This window comes from Calidris pugnax, unplaced genomic scaffold (genome assembly GCF_001431845.1).
Source record: "Calidris pugnax isolate Ruff unplaced genomic scaffold, ASM143184v1 scaffold128, whole genome shotgun sequence".
NCBI classification, from domain to species: domain Eukaryota; kingdom Metazoa; phylum Chordata; class Aves; order Charadriiformes; family Scolopacidae; genus Calidris; species Calidris pugnax.
Genome location: NW_015090851.1, coordinates 1,609,773 through 1,627,439, shown reverse-complemented (window position 1 = coordinate 1,627,439; position 17,667 = coordinate 1,609,773). Strand labels below are relative to the sequence as shown.

The 17,667-nt window shown below is 35.0% G+C and overlaps 1 protein-coding gene across 14 annotated transcripts in view; it reads left to right on the top strand.

Moving 5' to 3' along the window:
- The window catches only part of ERC2 (ELKS/RAB6-interacting/CAST family member 2), a 486,059-nt gene that overhangs the window by 10,854 nt on the left and 457,538 nt on the right, over positions 1 to 17,667 (top strand). For all 14 annotated transcript variants that reach the window (XR_001412191.1, XR_001412196.1, XR_001412199.1 and 11 more), the window contains exon 2: positions 2,041 to 2,846. Coding sequence is in view for 1 of the 14 variants with exons in the window: in XM_014943272.1 (XP_014798758.1) it covers positions 2,190 to 2,846 (657 nt within the window). In the remaining 13 variants the exon portion in view is untranslated. The remainder of the gene's footprint in view (positions 1 to 2,040; positions 2,847 to 17,667) is intronic.

The following is a 17,667-nucleotide window of genomic DNA, read 5'->3' as shown; positions in this document are numbered from 1 at the left end:
AGGTTTTGTCTGGCAAGATCTAGTTTCCATTTTTTTTCTGAACCATGCTCAGGAAACAGGCAAAATAGACCGGAGTGTATTCTCAGACTAAATTACAATGCCTCTATGCAATTTTTTAGACTTGTTTTGAAATGATTGACAGACACAATGCAGAAAATTTTCACTTGCTTTGAACTTGGTGACACTGATTTGTTTAAATGGCTTAACAAAATTAATTGGGTTTTTGAGGGGGGGTAAGGGGTAGGTAAGAGTATGTAACCAGTGAAAACCAGAAATTACAGGGTTTTATGACGACAGTATTTCAAGGAAACTGTAATTATGTAAAATATAGAAATAATGCATTTGGAAAGTAAATTGAGTGAGACAGACCTTCCATTAGCATCATATTAGACTCCTATGTTTTAAGTCTCTATAAAAGTAGAAAGTTAAATGGCAAATAAAATGCAATGTCAGAGACTTAAGTGGTGTGGGTAATGTAAACCGGTGATGTTATTGTCTACGGAGTACAGATGATGAGATGAGGCAGAAATGTGGAAAATAAGCTGAGACTAAGTTAGAACATCTGTAAGGAAGTATTTTAGCATGAAATAGACTTTCCTGTTTGCTGGGATTTTGAAGGCTGATGAGACCGTGAGGGTGATTGGGGTGCGGCCCTCACCCCCCTCCCCGAGGATGTATGCTTAATTTTCTGAATTCTTTTATATGGTTTTGTTTGCAATGTGAAATATTAAAATCACAATTATAATGCTTAGTTTTTAAGTCATACATTAAGAAGTATTTTTTACAGTAAGAAAATATTGAGACAAGTAAATGAGCATCTGTTTTTTCTAGTACTATCAAGCTGATTTGGATTTTAAAACTCAGAATAACCTTTAGTGGGAAAATGCATGCAGTGGATCTGCGGTCTGTCCCAGACCAGACTGAATGAATCTGGGTTACTTTTTCTCTCAGAGAAGTTTTTAGGAGGATATAACCTTCATGAGTTGTATTGGAGCTTCTTTGTGCTTACTACAGCAACATCTGCAGCTTCTGAGCCTCTATCAAGAGGGCGGGTTGATCTCTTTAGTTGTGGGTCTACTGTTCTTGTCGATACAGCTCTCCCATCCTCCCCATAATATATGAGATGCTTATGTTTCCTTTTGATTCCATTTATCTTTCTCTCTACCCCTTATACTATGGTGCATAAGCGCTATGCTTCAGTTCAGCAAAACCATACTTGAAATATTGGGTGAAAACTGATTGCTTTACAGTAATAATTTTTCCCCTGTAAATTTAAAGAGCAATATAAAGTCAATTTCGTTTTCAAGATAGAATCCTCTGTATTTCACCTGCCCACTCTAAGTTCAACTAGAATGGTTCTGTGTCTCCAGGTTCTATGGGAAGATGGGAGAAGGGATCTCCTCTCTTTCTCCTTTTTCTCCAGGCAGTAGATGATGATCTGTGTGGCAATTGTTGAGGCCCTGAGGCAGATATTGCTTCTTCATTCTTCCAATTCCTGATGTGTTGAGACACACAGTAAATCTTCCTGAAGCTAGGAAGACTCTGTGTATAAGCAGTAAAGAGTAGAAAATAGGCAATGGTATGTAGAGAATATACAGGACTGCTGAATTGCTGCTTTTATACTATCTTTTGAAAATATAATACCTTGGTTTGGGTAGCTCTTAATGTCAACAACAGGTTGTTGTGTTTTTTTTTTCCTTTATATAATTGCACGTGGTCAGTCATTTAAGTCCATTTTTATATCAGTAAAGTTACATATTTGAGCCTATGGTATTTATTGCAACATAAAGTTTTTTATACTAAGTCAAAGTCAAGGTATTTTCTAGCAAGAAGGAAATGAACAGTTTTTTCTTCTGAATGAAATTAGTTTGAAAATGCTTTTTTAACCAGTCATCCTAAATACAAAATGTATAGTAAATTTTATTTTTAAAGGAATTACTCTAGGAAGTGGATTACTTTATTTTCTGATATATGCTGAATATTTGTAAACTTATTTTCCAAGATGAAAATTTACTTAATTTTATAATACCTTTTTTTCAGGTCTCTGTCTTCAGAGGAACAATAGAACAGTTTTGCCTGCTGGAAGAATGCAGTGAAACTGCCAATATTTCTAGCTGGAATTATAAATTTAATATTCAACTTTAGTGTTACTAATTTCTTACTAAATAGTACCTCAAAGTAGAAGAAAAATGTATGGAAGTGCAAGAACAATCAGCAACTTAGAAGGAAGTCCCTCCAGGTCTCCTCGTTTGCCAAGATCTCCTCGCCTGGGCCATAGGCGAACAAATAGTGGAGGAGGAGGGGGAACAGGTAAGACGTTATCAATGGAAAACATCCAGTCCCTTAATGCAGCCTATGCAACATCTGGACCAATGTATCTGAGTGACCATGAAGGTGTAGCTTCTACTACTTTCCCAAAGGGCACAATGACTCTTGGAAGGGCTACAAATCGAGCTGTGTATGGTGGTCGAGTCACAGCTATGGGAAGCAGTCCTAATATTGCTTCAGCTGGACTTTCGCACACAGATGTCCTTTCTTATACTGATCAGCATGGAGGTCTGACCACATCTTCACACCATCATCACCATCAGGTTCCTTCTATGCTGAGACAGGTTAGAGATAGCACCATGTTAGACCTGCAGGCTCAGCTTAAGGACCTACAGAGGGAGAATGATCTTCTCAGAAAAGAACTAGACATTAAGGACAGCAAACTGGGATCCTCCATGAATAGCATCAAAACTTTCTGGAGTCCTGAGCTAAAGAAAGAAAGAGTGTTGAGGAAAGAAGAAGCAGCCAGAATGTCAGTTCTTAAAGAACAAATGAGAGTTTCCCATGAAGAAAATCAGGTAGGTAAATCTGAAAGTTTCTTTCTGTTGATTTGCAGCTAAATACTTGATGTTTTGCTTATGGAACTGTATCCTGTGCTGGAACAAGTTTGACAGTTACAACAAGAATTGTATGACTCAATCTATCTGCCTCTGGCTACTAAATAGTAGGAAAGCACATTAATGAGAATCTGAATGCAGGTTGTAATTTCCTTAATGTAGCATTCTCTCATATTATAGCTGAAGAGAATGATTGTTTGTTGCTACCCATTTTCATATTTCTGAGACTTTCTCTAGTGCTTTTTTGCAGTGACAGTCTAAATATATTCAGCAACCCTTTCTGAAGAGGTGAGCTACTTCTGCAAAAGTATAAATAAACATCCAGAGGCATCTTTTTTTATGAGCTGTATAGGGATTTAGCTGCCCAGGTTTTGAAAGTTAAGAGATATGATATTAAATCCCCATATTCAACCTTCTGTAATTCTTTGTTTCAGAATGAACTTGAAGTTGTCTTTTCATCAATGTTTCAAAGACCTGTGTCTTAGAAAAAAGAGCATCTTGTAAATATGTATTTCTATACTTCAATTCAACATAAAATTATTTTCCCAAAGTTCTGAAAATATTAAAGTATTTTAGTCTGGATGAATAAAGCTATAAGGTCAAGCTTTGAGGCTGTATGCTATTTCACAAAGCTATATAAAACAGTGGCACAGAATAGATTAAAAAAATTCTCATATTGCTGTCTCCACACACTTTTTTGGCTGCTGGTCTTATTTTAAAGCTGCTCCTTTTTAGACCATCTGTTAAGTTTCCCCAGACAAAAACACAATCCTGTGTTTCTCTCACTTCCAGATTCCCAATCTAAACTTCTTTGCTGGCAGGCAGCAACAACTGAAATTTTTAATTTACTTCCAAGTTTGTGATTATTGGCGATTCTCACCAAACTTTCCACCTCTTAGGCGTGACATGTACCTGTGGAACTAACATGCCTGATACCAGTTACTTCAGTGGGAAACTGACTGGGTCCGGATCAGGAATTCAGTACAGTGAATTAATTTATTATTTTATTGTATAGCTTGTGTATCCAGACTGACAGTAGTAGTTACTGAATATTTTTTTATCGTAGGTGGACTAGGCTGCTGTCAGAACCAATACTATAAAGAACATGTTTGGCGGAGGTTCTGCTATCCAAAATCCTTATTCGTTAGACATTTTAATCTTGATAGTTGGTGTCACCTTAGTAGTGGTATAAATATTCTAATACACTCGTTTTTGATAGCCTTTCTTACAGAGATGTCATATTAATATCTTGTATTGGCATTTGGAATTGAATCTGATATTTAGTTAGTTTATCACCTGCCAAAGGAGTGATGTGTGCTTCTGGGGTGGTGTTTTTTTCCCTGGTTTTCCTAAAAGCTGTTTCCACATCTTGAGGGGACAGTAAATTAGTAACTCTGAGTCCTCCTATTCGTTAATTCATTTCACAGAATTTTATAACTTTTTATTTTTAACAAATGCTCTTATATTCTTGTAAGGCTGAACCTACAAAAGACAAAAAGGGTGTATTTTACTCTCTCTATTTAACATGAATCCTTACTCTGTAATAAAATAACATAAAGACTGGGTAGCCTAGTATTCCATCACTAATAGTGTCCAAAAATTCATAAAATAGACTTAGTATACGGTGTTATCTCCACTGACTGCTCTTTATGATCCAGCTACAGTTTCCGAGTGCTTAATAACTCTCCATGGATTTTTCTTAGTGAATTATGCCAGTTGCTTTTGGACCTATATAAAATTCTAGTGCCCCTGACCTCTTATGACAGTGGATCCCACAGCTTAACATGTCCTGTGAAGAACCACTGCTTTGCATTTGTTTTTGCACTAGACTTCTGGTGCTTTTGCTAGGATTTCCTATGGAAGAAACATAAAATAGTTGATGTCTGGTGCCAGTCTCAGTGCCACCTTTGATTTTATAGGACACACATCATATCCCTCCCCCAGCTCTTTTACAGACAGGAGAATCTTAGCATGTGTGATAGTTCCTTTTATGGAACTGTGACATTTCTTTGATTCTTCTCTGAATCTTTTTCAGATTTATTACTTTTGGTGCCCTTATCTCAAAAAAAACCCGAAACAAAACAGATCATGTTTTTCATAATGCAGGTGTAAAATGAGTTATACATTGATGTTACAGTGTTTCTCCTTTTATTCTGTATGTCTCTGCCAACAATTCCCAACACTTTTTTATTTTAACTGCTGCTAAGTACAGAGACAGTATTTTAATGGAAATATTGATCATAGCTGAAGAATCTCACCAGTGGTAATAATTGGTTTAGATCCCAGCTTATTACACATGAAGGCAGGATTATTTTCACTTGTGTATAACTTCACATTTATCTCCCTGAATTTCATCTGCCAACCTAGCCTAATTGCTAAGTTTTATAAAATCTTTTGTTGCATTTGGCTTTTGTCTTTACTGCCCTGGGTAACCTAGTATCATGAAGAAAATTAGTCATCTTACTCTTCACCCTGTTTTCTGGGTTGCTTAGAATATGTCAGAAAGCACAAATTTCAGTCACAGGTTCCAGCAAAACTCCATAGGGGCCTTCTGTTGGTTTTATGACTTGACCATGTGTTTCTGCTATTTCCTCTCTTGTAATCAAATATTTATGTATGAAAAGACCATCCCTCTTATCTAATTGCTGATTAGTTTTCTTGTAAGCATTTGGAGAAGAGCCTTTCTGAAAGAATGGCTTTGGAACTCCAAGCTGGCTGTGTCAGCTAGTTTTTCAGTTTTGCTTATACACATGGTTATTGATTCTTTCAAACAACTAGTTTCAGTTAAGATTATCAAAAAGCTATAATTTTAAAGTTAATGTTTTTGACAGGATCTAAAAAAAGTGATGCAATCTATCACATCTGTACTAAAAAGTGTTAGATCTGTCCCTGTGAGTCTGAGGGTTACTGGCTTACGAAACTTCCTTTCTTAAAAACTGAGGTGTTTCTTACAAAAACACTAAAAGCTGTTTTCAGCTTGGCTGTGCGTGGTGAAATTGCCCCTGAATGGGGCTCTTAGTCTCATAGCCAACTTTGCGAACTCCCAAGCGACTGGAGAAGGGCAAATCTAGCTGCCTGCCAAAAAGAAAAGAAAAAGGAAAAATAAACAAAAGAGAGAGAAATGAGTAAATTTTAAGTTTGATATGTTTATTGTGGTTTCTGGAAAAATATGGTAAGAACAATCAAAAAGTTTGTTGTAAACTGGATTAATTATTTGTATTTTTTAAAACATTGCTAGCTATTTCTAAAATATAAGGGGAAAATATAAAAAACACTAACACCCAATATGGATTTGTCAAGAATAATGTCAAACAAGTCTGATTTTCTTGGATGACGGAAAAACAGGCTTTATGCATAAGGGAAAAACAGTAGTAACATTAACATTAGGAAATCTTTTTATGTTGTCTCAGAAGATTTTCATTAGCAAGCTGGTTGGAAGCATGAAATGAAATAAGAGATGAAATTGCTATTGTATAGATGCCTGTTTGATTGGAAGACTGAGTCCAAGTGTAATTATTAATGATTCATGGTGAAATTGGAAAGATGTCTAGTAGGATCTGGTAGTGATCTGTCACGTGTTTGAGGCTTTCATCAGTGTTCTGAATGATGGATATGTATTATGCACCCAGATAATGTCAAGCTGGGAAGGGTTAAAAATATGCTAGAAAATAGGATTATAAATGAAAAAAAAATTTGGTGAATTGAAGAAGTAGTCTCAAAAAGTAGGACGAGCTTCAACATAAAATTGATGAAAATAAAACCTTTTGGAAGCAAAAAGAGACCCATGAAGAAATTTATGGACAGTGACTTGGACATTCCTGATTTTCTTTTGAAGATTATTTTACTTTTGAAAATATATGCTTTGAGCACCTGTTCTTTGATATTACAACCAAAAGTTAGTTGTCTTGTCTTTCTGGTCTTTTTTCTTTGCGACATATTTTCTCACAGCACAATGAGTGTTATTCTATGTATGGATTGATTATATACACAGGGACAGGAAGTACTCTAAATGCTTTTAACTATTTAAAGTGGTTCTTCATCTTGGAATCATCCATTTGCAATTTCTCAATCAGAGAGTTTGCTCCCTTTGCTCCCTTTTTTTTTTTTTTTTTCTCCAGGTAGATAGTTATTCTCTCTAATCTTGCTTTTGAATATATTATGTTGAAGAGTTAATCTAGAAGGTTTCAATGGAGAGCAGAAGGCTGTGAGGTGGAAAGAACTGAGTGGACACAAGAAAATATTCAGCAGTATTCATTTTCAGCACTGTTGCCTGCTGGTCAAAAAAAGAGGGAGAACTAGCTTATCCGTTTGGATTAGCTGGTCCTAGGACAACATATTAATCAGTTGACATGCTTCTTTTATGACATTGCCATGACTGAATTACACTTACTGTTCTGACATTTTAAAAGTAAACTGTAAACTGAGTTACTGAATTGCAGAAAATAATGCCCCTTTCCCCACTTATACATGTCATTATTTAGTACTACATAATTAATACAAAATGAACTGCAGTGTGCAATGAACAGGGGCTCTTTTTCATTCATGAGATGGTTATATGTTGTTGGAAATAAATGGTGAGTTTGATCCTTTTTTTTTTCCCCCAGAAAACCAGGTAATTTTAATTTGCTTAATGTGTTCTTTGAAAACATATTATAAATTTTGATCTTCTTTTGAAGCTTAGTTCCTGTCTTGATACTAAAGGAGTTTGCTTCTGATAAATGAGATGAAGAGAGAGGATAAAAAGGATGGTGAACAGTTCCTCTGAGAGACTTATAGTTTTGAATACAAAATTATTCCTTGAAATATTATTTTATATCTGTAGCCATGTGAATAACTCATGCTGCAATTAACAGAATAGATCCAATAAAATAATTAGTAAATAAGGGTATATGTATTCATGAAGTCACAACTGCTAGCACCTACTCAATGTTATTTCACATGCTTTTAATTTTTAGTTTGATTTATGACAAGTATCTAAGTAGATCAGTAAAAGAAAATACACTAAGAAATAGTCTTTCTGCATTGTAAAAGGTAAGTCAGGAAGCTATAATTTAGTGTACTGTAAATTTGCTAGCTTATCTGGGAACTCATCAGTGGAGCTAAAGAATTTTAAAAATTATATATATTATTATACTTATAAAACTATTTATAGTTGAAAAATGTTATGTGTGAATAGTCATATTTTTTTATTAAAATATAATAATAATATATATATTTAATGAAACTCACCACTTGTTAGCTTGTCCCCGTGGTTTCTATGACTGGGATTAACCTTGCCTGCTTCCAAACTGGGCAGTCCATTTCTTAGACCCTGCTGGCATCCTTTAAGTGCAAGTAAAAGAAATCTGAACATCTGTTATCTCCTCACTCTGTTTGTCCACTTCTGAGATTATTCTTCATCTTTTTTTTTTTGAGATATTTTGTTTATGCCTACCGAAATTCTGGAATTTTGATCCTAATGGAATATGCAGGGAGTTGCCAGCAATTGGATCTTTGGTTTGAGTTCCCAGATAGGTATTTTCTTCCTTACTATGCATCAAAGTATACACTTGATTACTGATTGGAAAGGTGCCTCCTCCCATTTTTCCAAAATACCATAGGGGGATAGAGGATTTTTTTTTTGGTTTGTAAATACCTTTCAGCTTGTCTCATTGTATCTGTGTAAGTGTGTGGAACGCCACAGATTTTGAAGCTTTTTGTGAATATTTGTGAAGTACAAGGATACACACAAAAGGTAAAGATAGTAAGCTAAGAAATGGGAATATTCTGTTCATGTTTTACTGTGCTTCCTGAGGTATGTTATCACATTAATAAACTAATTTAATAAGAATAAAAACAACAAAAAAATACCCTTTTTTTTACTATGTTGTTTTTCAAGAAAAAGTAATCAACTTGAATATTTTCAACTCAAATTTGTAATATATAATTTATGATCAGTGAAAGTCTATTTTAAGGTATTTTAAAGCCACTAGGTTCAGCATATTCATTCACCTTGTTTTCTGTTTTTCACTGTGCTGTTGTTTCCTGCTTTTTTCAGCTTTTTTTTTTCAATACATCTGTCCTAAGAGCTGCATGCATTACTTGTTGATTTTAACTTTATTTTGGATGTTTTCACTGTTTTCTTCATGTAAATTCATGTACATTGATGGCAATTTAGGTAAGTGCAAAATATTTCATCTTTACATTTATTTAAATGACATAGTGCTTGAGCATTTAAATATGTGGAATAGATTAAATATTCATTATAGACCAAATCTTTATTATCTGAAGATAAAAGTATAATAAAAAAAAGTACATCAGCAATTTCTTTTTCTAATAAAATAAAAACATTTCTCTCAATAAGAAGAGACTAAAATAGCAGGACTTCTGCTGAGGAATGATGGTGTATAGGTGGTGTGAAACAATGAAAACTATGCCAGAAGGGTGTTTGTTGACTTTTGTGCTGCTGTTACTGATGATGAAGAAAGGCTACTAGCTCTGTGGTGGGGAGTGGAAAGAGATAAGGAGGTGGTTGTAATACTGTAGATATCCAAGGAAATTTTGCGGAAACGATAACGGAAAAGAGTTTAAGAGTGAATGGGGAATTTTTTTTTTACCAAGGGATTTTTAAATCTGAAAAAGCTTGGTAGAAAAAAGCCCTAGAAGAAGAGTAAGTAAATGTGTCTGTGTAAGTGTTGAAGTACTTGCTTAGTCTTGACTGAAGCTTTTTGGTGGTATTCTGCTTTATATAAAGTATTAGTTTCTAGTATATAATATATATATTATTAAGCTGTATGAAATTTATATCACATGTTAATGATCATTGGGAAAGGATAGTAATTATCAGTTACATACTTTTGTGCATTTCTGAGATACAGAGAGATCTGAGGAAAGTAAATGTGGATTTTTTATGTTCTGTTCCCCCCCAGTATTTGAAAAAGATAAGGAGCGTGATTTTTAGTCTCTAAGATGCGCTGTGTATAACTGGCAGTTGAAGGAATGCTATTATTATATTTCAAACAAGAGGTACTTGATAAATCATGTTAGAAATTAAAAGTTTTTCAAAAAGTGATTTGAATTTAAAAGAATATGAGCAAATTTTAGTCAGTTGGGTCACCTTTTTTTTGGTGATTTTTTTTTTTTTTTTTTTAATGCAGGATATAGGTCATTCTCAATTATTATTATTATCCTTGGTGAAAATCTTTTCACATGACTGTGATGGAGCCTGCTGTTTGTGGGGTGGGTGGGTTTTTTTAAATGTATTTTTATTTCTCTGTTAGCTTCTGTAAACTGGCTTCCTTTCTGCCTTTAAACCTTAAGGTCTTATAGTTAATCTGAAAAAATGCTGGAAATGACTCTTCAGAATTTTCCGCCATCTGAGTTTGGGCAAGAAAGGGGAGGAACTACTGGGGAAAAAAAAAAAGAAAAGAAAAGAAAAAAAGAAAGAGGCGTTCCTTTCTTATGGTACATTTTTGGTCTTTACTATTTTAGACATTTTCCTTCATTTTGGTCCTTTTGTCTTGAAATTTTTGAGAGTTGTCCCCAATTCATCTACCAGGCAGTCGATAATGCCATATGCTGTTAGCCTGCAATAGGGAACTTCATCCTCTAGGCTGTTTCTGAAAAACGCAGTCCTTTTGGCTCTGCTGCAAATTATTATTTATATTTATTATATATTGTATATAATTTAAAGATATACTTGCCACATCCTAACCTTTCTCTTTTCTGTTATTTTTCTGAGTTAATAAGATGCATTTCAGATTGTTGTGTTGGGGTAGGGGAACATTATGATAGTAACTTAACTTTTAAGTTGCTATATGCCTGTCTGGGAGTTACGGTTTGTTAACATCATGCAGGGTCAGATTCTGACTATACCTGTATTTGGTCTGTTTAAGGTGTCTAGCATTCTTGACTACAGAATGGTGTATTTCTCTGGTGCCAGAGAGTCAGTTGTAAAAGCTGGCAGTTACGAGATACGATTTGCTACTTGAATTTATTGCTAGAATATCTGTCAGTTGAGTTAGCAAAGAAAATAGCACTCAGGAGCCCTTGGTATACTTTATAGAGGATGACTTTGGTTCAAATTGGATTGCCTGTAGCAGGAACAAACAACTCTTTTGAATTTAGTGATTTTAGAATATTTCGCCTGTGGGATGGGGAAATTGTATTTACTTTTTGAATTTCTTTAAGCATCTGCCACAATGTAGTTATTGCTCTTACTTTTGGTGTTTGAAGATGATATACAAACTGAACAAAACACATGTGAAAAGAAGGTAGTAGATTTCATGTGAAGTGCTCTTCGAACCCTGAAGGGAAAAGAATAAATGATGTTTTTGCCAAAAGGAAAATCCTGAGGCAAAGCAGTGCAAATATTTCAGTGTTAGAGACTTGGAGAACACTGAGGTCTTGTAAGGTAAGATCTATTCTAGTTCCATCTATAACTGAGTAAGAGTGTGAGGTCGCCACCACATCACGTTTCTGTAGAAGAAAAGCAAAGGTCAGCAGAAACTAGAGGAAGAGCATAAGACACATCAGGCTTCATAGGAACAGCGAGCCCTGAAACAAGGTCTGCTTTTTGCACAGACAAAAGTTTTCTGTTTAATTTGCTACAATATTAATTGTACAGAGCACAATTCTCACTGCAGAATCTGTGTTTGAATTGAAAGAAGAAAAAACACAGAAAGATGCAGGGGATTGTGCTTTGAAAATTAAGTACTTCCTGTGTATTTGTTTTAAATCATGTAAACTGATGTATAGCTCTTTCAATTTGTGGATAGAAAGTCTGAAAGAATAGTCCTGTTAGTTTCAACTTTTCCCTCTGTGCGATTTGAACTCCAGATTGCTAATTATTACTGATAAAGCACAATGTTAGTGACTAATTCAGTGAAGAAGTGCCTGAATATCATGGTATAGTATTCCTACTGGATACAGTAGGAGGTAGAATTGAAATAGAGGGTTGCTATTTAAATTTTGCTATGCCAACGCATTAATAAAATGATGCAATCCAAACTTGAAAAATACTGTTTGAAATCAGCAAGTCTGTGATAAAAGCTAACTGGTCTATTGTATATATGTAATTAAACATACATGTATATATAAAAGTTATGCATATACTGTGATAATCATAGAATGGTTTGGGTTGGAAGGGACCTTAAAGATCATTGAGTTCCAACCCCCTGTCATGGGCAGGGACACCTCCCACTAGACCAGGTTGCTCAAAGCCCCATCCAGTCTGACCTTGAACCTTTCCAGAGAAGGGGAATCCACAGCTGCTCTGGGAAACCTGTTCCAGTGTCTCACCACCCTCACAGTAAAGAATTTCTTCCTAATATCTAATCTAGATGTCCACTCTTCTCAACTTAAAACCATAACCTCTTGTCCTATCACTACACAGCCTGATAAAGAGTCCCTCCCCATCTCTCCTATAGGCCCCACTTCAGGTACTGGAAGGCCGTTATAAGGTCTTCCCAGAGCCTTCTCTTCTCCAGGCTGAACAACCCCAACTCTCTCAGCCTGTCTTCATAGGGGAGGTGCTCCAGCCCTCTGATCATCTTCATGGCCCTCAGCTGGACCTGTTCCAACAGGTCCATGTCCTTCCTGTGTTGAGAACTCCAAAGCTGGACACAGTACTCCAGGTGGGGTCTCACGAGAGCTGAGTAGAGGGGTAAAATCACCTCCCATGACCTGCTAAATGGTTAATACTGCCATGAAAATTACTATGTACCACTGGAATGGTATTGCAGTATTCTGGAAATGAAAGTTCTTCCTACAAAATTTGTGTTCAGAAAGACATCATGTTGTATGCTGATGTAAGTTTTACTGGGAAGTTTCTAATGATTAAGGGAGATTTGGCATAATTTTTAATCATTGGTTAACAACAACTGCTTAAAAGATCAGCATGCTTTTGTGGATAAAATTTATTTATTTTCATTTCATATCATTATTATGTTAGTATGTTTATTATTCTATTTATAACATATACTTAAAACTCATATTCTTAGTTTGTTTGAAATGTGGGAATGAATGAACTGCATATTGCATTACTGTGCAAATAGTATAGTGCTTTCCTTACACTAGAGAGGGATTTTTGTCTTCAGATTCCCTAGTGGAGTTAAAGGGAGGAGAGAACTATAGAGTTGAAAGCACAAAAGTTGGTTAAGAAAGCAAAACCAGGCATTCTTCATTGTTTTCAGGCACTTCATCCCCTGAAGAGGGAGAGCTGTCAGAATGAGAATTTGCACAATTAGACAAGAATACTCATGATAGGCTTTTCCACCTGAATACACTGCATTATCTTGACTTCAGGAATTCAAAATGAACAAGCAGTACCAGTCTGTCGAAGCCCAAGAAAAAATAATTCTAAATAATATTTTAGAGAAGAGTTTGTTTTCTTAAATCAATATATAGTTGTAACCATAGAACATGAATTGAAGCTACCAGTAATAAAGATTCTAGGTTAAATAGGCCATTATCCTTTTCAGAACTGAGATCTTGTATAAAGCAGTACTTCGCTGTGTAGAGTTGGTGCCATAAATGGCTAAACATAGAATGCAATATCATAAAGAAAATTTTGTAAATTTACTAGAAATCAAAATTATCTTTAGAAATATATTTTTTCCATATTTGTTTTGACCGGAAAATCTCTTTTTGTCTTGTTACAATGGTCTCAGAAGAAATTGGTAAATTAATACAATGGGAAACTGTGTTTGAAAACCTATGGTTCCAAAATCTGTCTAGCTGTTCATTTCCTGGATGTGTCCATTTGAGTCACTTTGTTTCCAAATATGTGAGGTAGAATCTGCTCTTTATTTGATATCCTTGAACTAAGGTCTAAATGGCCACCAGTGATGAGGGGCATTTCCTCAGTGATAGGTATTGGGACTGGCACTGTTCAACATCTTTGTTGGCAACGTGGACAGTAGGACTTAGCATATATGTATACCTTTTTGAAAGAAGTCCCGTAATGTGTAAAATTTCTATCTTTACATTCTGATGAAGGTTTACTTTTCATAGCTTTCAGGGCATTCTTGTGTCTTTTGGACATCCATTAGGGATGGATAATTCAGCTTGTAGTGTTTTGTTTAAAGAATGTTTCACTTAAGTTTCATTTATTTCAAATTCAACTCCCTGTGGGTTGTGACAGTATTCCGCCAATGTTTTAATACCCAAACCTGAAATTTTATTTGCTTCGACAAACGTGTGGTTTAATGTCTTCTGACCTTTGCCATCTCATTCTTTTTCTCCAGGACTTTGGATCCTAGTGGGAGGGATCACAGAGCACTTGTAAGGTCACTTTATTTTTGTGCCAACCAGCAATCTCACACATTCTTCTCCTGCTGTTTTTCCAAATAGTCGTCATCAGAATTTTTGTGTCTGCATAATGTGCTACATTAGGGACAAAATACTGAGGCTTCTTGCCCTGCATTAATTTTCATCTGGATCGCTTCCTGGCTCTCATCTAGTCATGTGCTGGTGTAAAGCAGGTAGAGGGTTGAGTGGTCAAGAGTAGGAGAATGAAGGTGGGATATCAAATTCTGGTAGCAGCTCAGATTCTGCTTCTGGGTCTCTGTGCTACTGAAGCTTGACTGCCCTTGGCACTTATGAAATTTCTTGAAAGAATTCTTGAATATCTGTACTATACTGCAGTCTTGGTTTCAGACATACCTAAATGGATACAGAGAGTAATAGTTAGACTAATTTAGGTATTCTATACTTGCATACTTGAATCATGAGAAAATAGTGAATACTGATATTCTTGTGATGCAGTGTACAGGGCAATTTGCTATTGAATTACATTCTCTTTGACAGGTCAATGGTGCATTTTAGCTCTGATCTTATCTTTGCCGTTTGCTCTGAACATCGTATTTTCAAATGTTCATAAATATTTTTTTATTTAATCTTGATATAATCTGAAAGGCTAGGGTTTTTTTCAGTGTCTTGATTAAGATCAGTCTTCCCATACTACCATGGAAATATTTGGGTGTGTGTTTTTTTTTTTTTTCCTTAATCCTGGCTTAATAGTGTCTACAACAAATTTAAACCTTTCAGCTTTGAAGGCTTATTTTCCTCTTACCTTTTTTTCCCTACAACTAAGGAATCATCTCACCTGAACAGATAAGGAATTTTAAAATGTGCAGAAACAAACAGTTTTTAATGCAAAAATATCTCATAAATACATTTTGTTGTGAAGTATGTATCCTCTTCCTCTCATTTATTGCTTAATTAATTTTTACTAGATGGTAGAAAATTCTGGAAAACACATAACAGGGTTTGCTGCTGTTCATGTTTTTAATTCAGCTTGCAATAGGCTACTGGGAAGATTATGTGTGATCAAGAAGACTGAGTCAATTTGTATAAACTCCTTATGTATATAATTTACGGATCTTACACATTCAGTATTATCCTGCACTTTTCTCTTGTGCTGTTCAGCTGTGACTGCATTTTCTGTGACTGCCGAATTTAAAGTCTACAGTATCTTGAGGTAGTAATTCTGCACTCCAGAGTGTGGCTACTCACCTACTTTTCCCAGATTGACAAGCTCAGGCATTTAATTACTAAATGCATAATTGTGTTTTCTCTTCACTGATGCTTTGAATAGTATCATTAAAAGCAATGTTTCACTGTGCAGGAGAAAAACTGTAGCAGTCGTCAGTCACATCTGAGAGGGTAAAAAGCTTTGGTGTGAGGAGCCATGAAAAAAGGCAAGGTTTCCATTTCCCCAAACATTTTTCCTTTTGCTTTCCAATAGAACTGTGGCCCATGAGTAACGTGGAGTGGAGTCCTATAATGCAGGATCAGTTAAGCAAAACAAGCAATCATTTAGGAACATGGATGTGGACATAATGGAGGACTTTATAAATAATATAATGCCATTATAATGAGGATAACAATTGGTAAACTATTGTTCAAATTTAAAAGTGGTACTTTTTTCCCATTGGCAAACTGTTGTCTAATCAAAATGGATTTATACTGCCTTCTTTACAATTCAGGAAAGAGGAACATCCCTTTCCTGATAATCTGGAGCAAGTGCTCCTGCTGGGTCAGAGTGAGTTTACCTTCTCTAAGAAATGAATATTAGAAAATAGATTGTATCTGTTCAAGTTGTTTAACATGCTGCTTATAGCATGAATTTTCAGATATACAGAGATGAATATTTAAATACTGAAATCAGGCTTCACTTTTTTGGCAGGAAAAACTTAAAATCTGCAGGTTATAAGCTTATAGATGGGGGAGAGAAGATTTTGATACAAATTCTGGAAAAGCTAAACCAGTATTAATTAAAGCCAATAAAAAAGTGACAGCTCACCCATTCCTGCTCCAAACAGTTCAAAAGACAAAAACTGGACTATAAAATAACCATGGCTTGAGGTGGGTCTTTCTTTATTTTGAATACTAAGAAGTGTAATTGTTTAACTCAGGCTCTAAACAGTATGCAGCAGATGAACTTTTCTATTACAAAATTATTATGAAATTGTGAAACTTTAGGCTTTAGTGGTGAAGCAAAAAAACACAAAATCAGTAAAAAAGTATTTTCCTTTTAAGATTAAGTAGTGTTCTGTCTTTGCTCATCAATTTTGCACTTCCTATGGTTATTATAGGAGAATAGGGAAGGTGGATATTCTAATGTCACCTGCAGAAGCAAGCAATTAATTTCGATAAGTTCCTTTAGGTCTAGAGTCTTAAAACAGATGCTCTTGTTTTATCTTTCATCAAAACAGTAACCCAAAGAAAAGAGCACATTTAAATTAGTAACAATTTTAATCAATACGTGCATTTGCAATTCTTAGATACATAGAAGTGGTGCAGACCATACCAATAAAGAGAACTTCATAATTCAGGATGGCTAATTTACCTAATAGATTGTTTTACAAAGCTACTTTCTTTTTATTTCCTGTTGAATTTAGACAGAAGCTGATGGATTTTACACCAATATGTATCACAACTCTGCTACTCTATAGGTAAAATACTGGTTAAATTACAACTTCAGGTTGTTTCAGAAAGGAGAGGATTTTCTAGAATACCAAATTTGGGTGAAACTTTGTTTCAAATAGGCTATTAATCTCTTTTGTATTTCAATAAATTATACTGAAAAAATTACTTGTTCTTCATGAACTCATGTAAAACAAATGAAAGAAGAAAAAAGGTGGGAATTCAGGAGAACACAGCAATGGCTTTGAGAGCTTACATAGTAATGCTTAACAATTCTACTATTACTTACCTTTGTACGCTATTGTAAGTAACTGCATGTACTTCTGCAGTTCACAATCCCATTTAGCAAATTTCCATATAAGAATCTTAAGGAAAATAGAGCAGTTTGTGATAAATGCTATGAAGAACAAGTATACATCTGCACATTTTCAGTACTTGTATTTTAAAATTCTACCTATGGACACCTATATTCTTGAACTTTGCATTTCAAATGGGTAATTCTTGTATTTGAAGAAATTCTTCTGGTCTGCCTATGTGTTATTGAGATGATGTAGTTTTTTCTTTTAATAACTTTCCATTTTCTGTCACTTTTCTTTGGTTTGTTTTGCTTCAGCAGTCTATTCTTCAAATTGAATAGTATCCAAGCAATGACTTAAGTAATGCTGAACACAATCTTAAAGGTTTCTGTAGTGCTATTCAATTTTATTTTACATTTTCCATTAAGCTGGGCAAAACCTGAATGCAGCAAACTAAAAGGCCTTAGTAATGTTCCCTGTTGAAAGTGGACTGTTTCAGTTCTTTGTCCAGAAATCTTTAAAATAAGGTAGCTGTTGCTGTACTAAATATTTGACAAACAAATGTTTTAGATTATGTC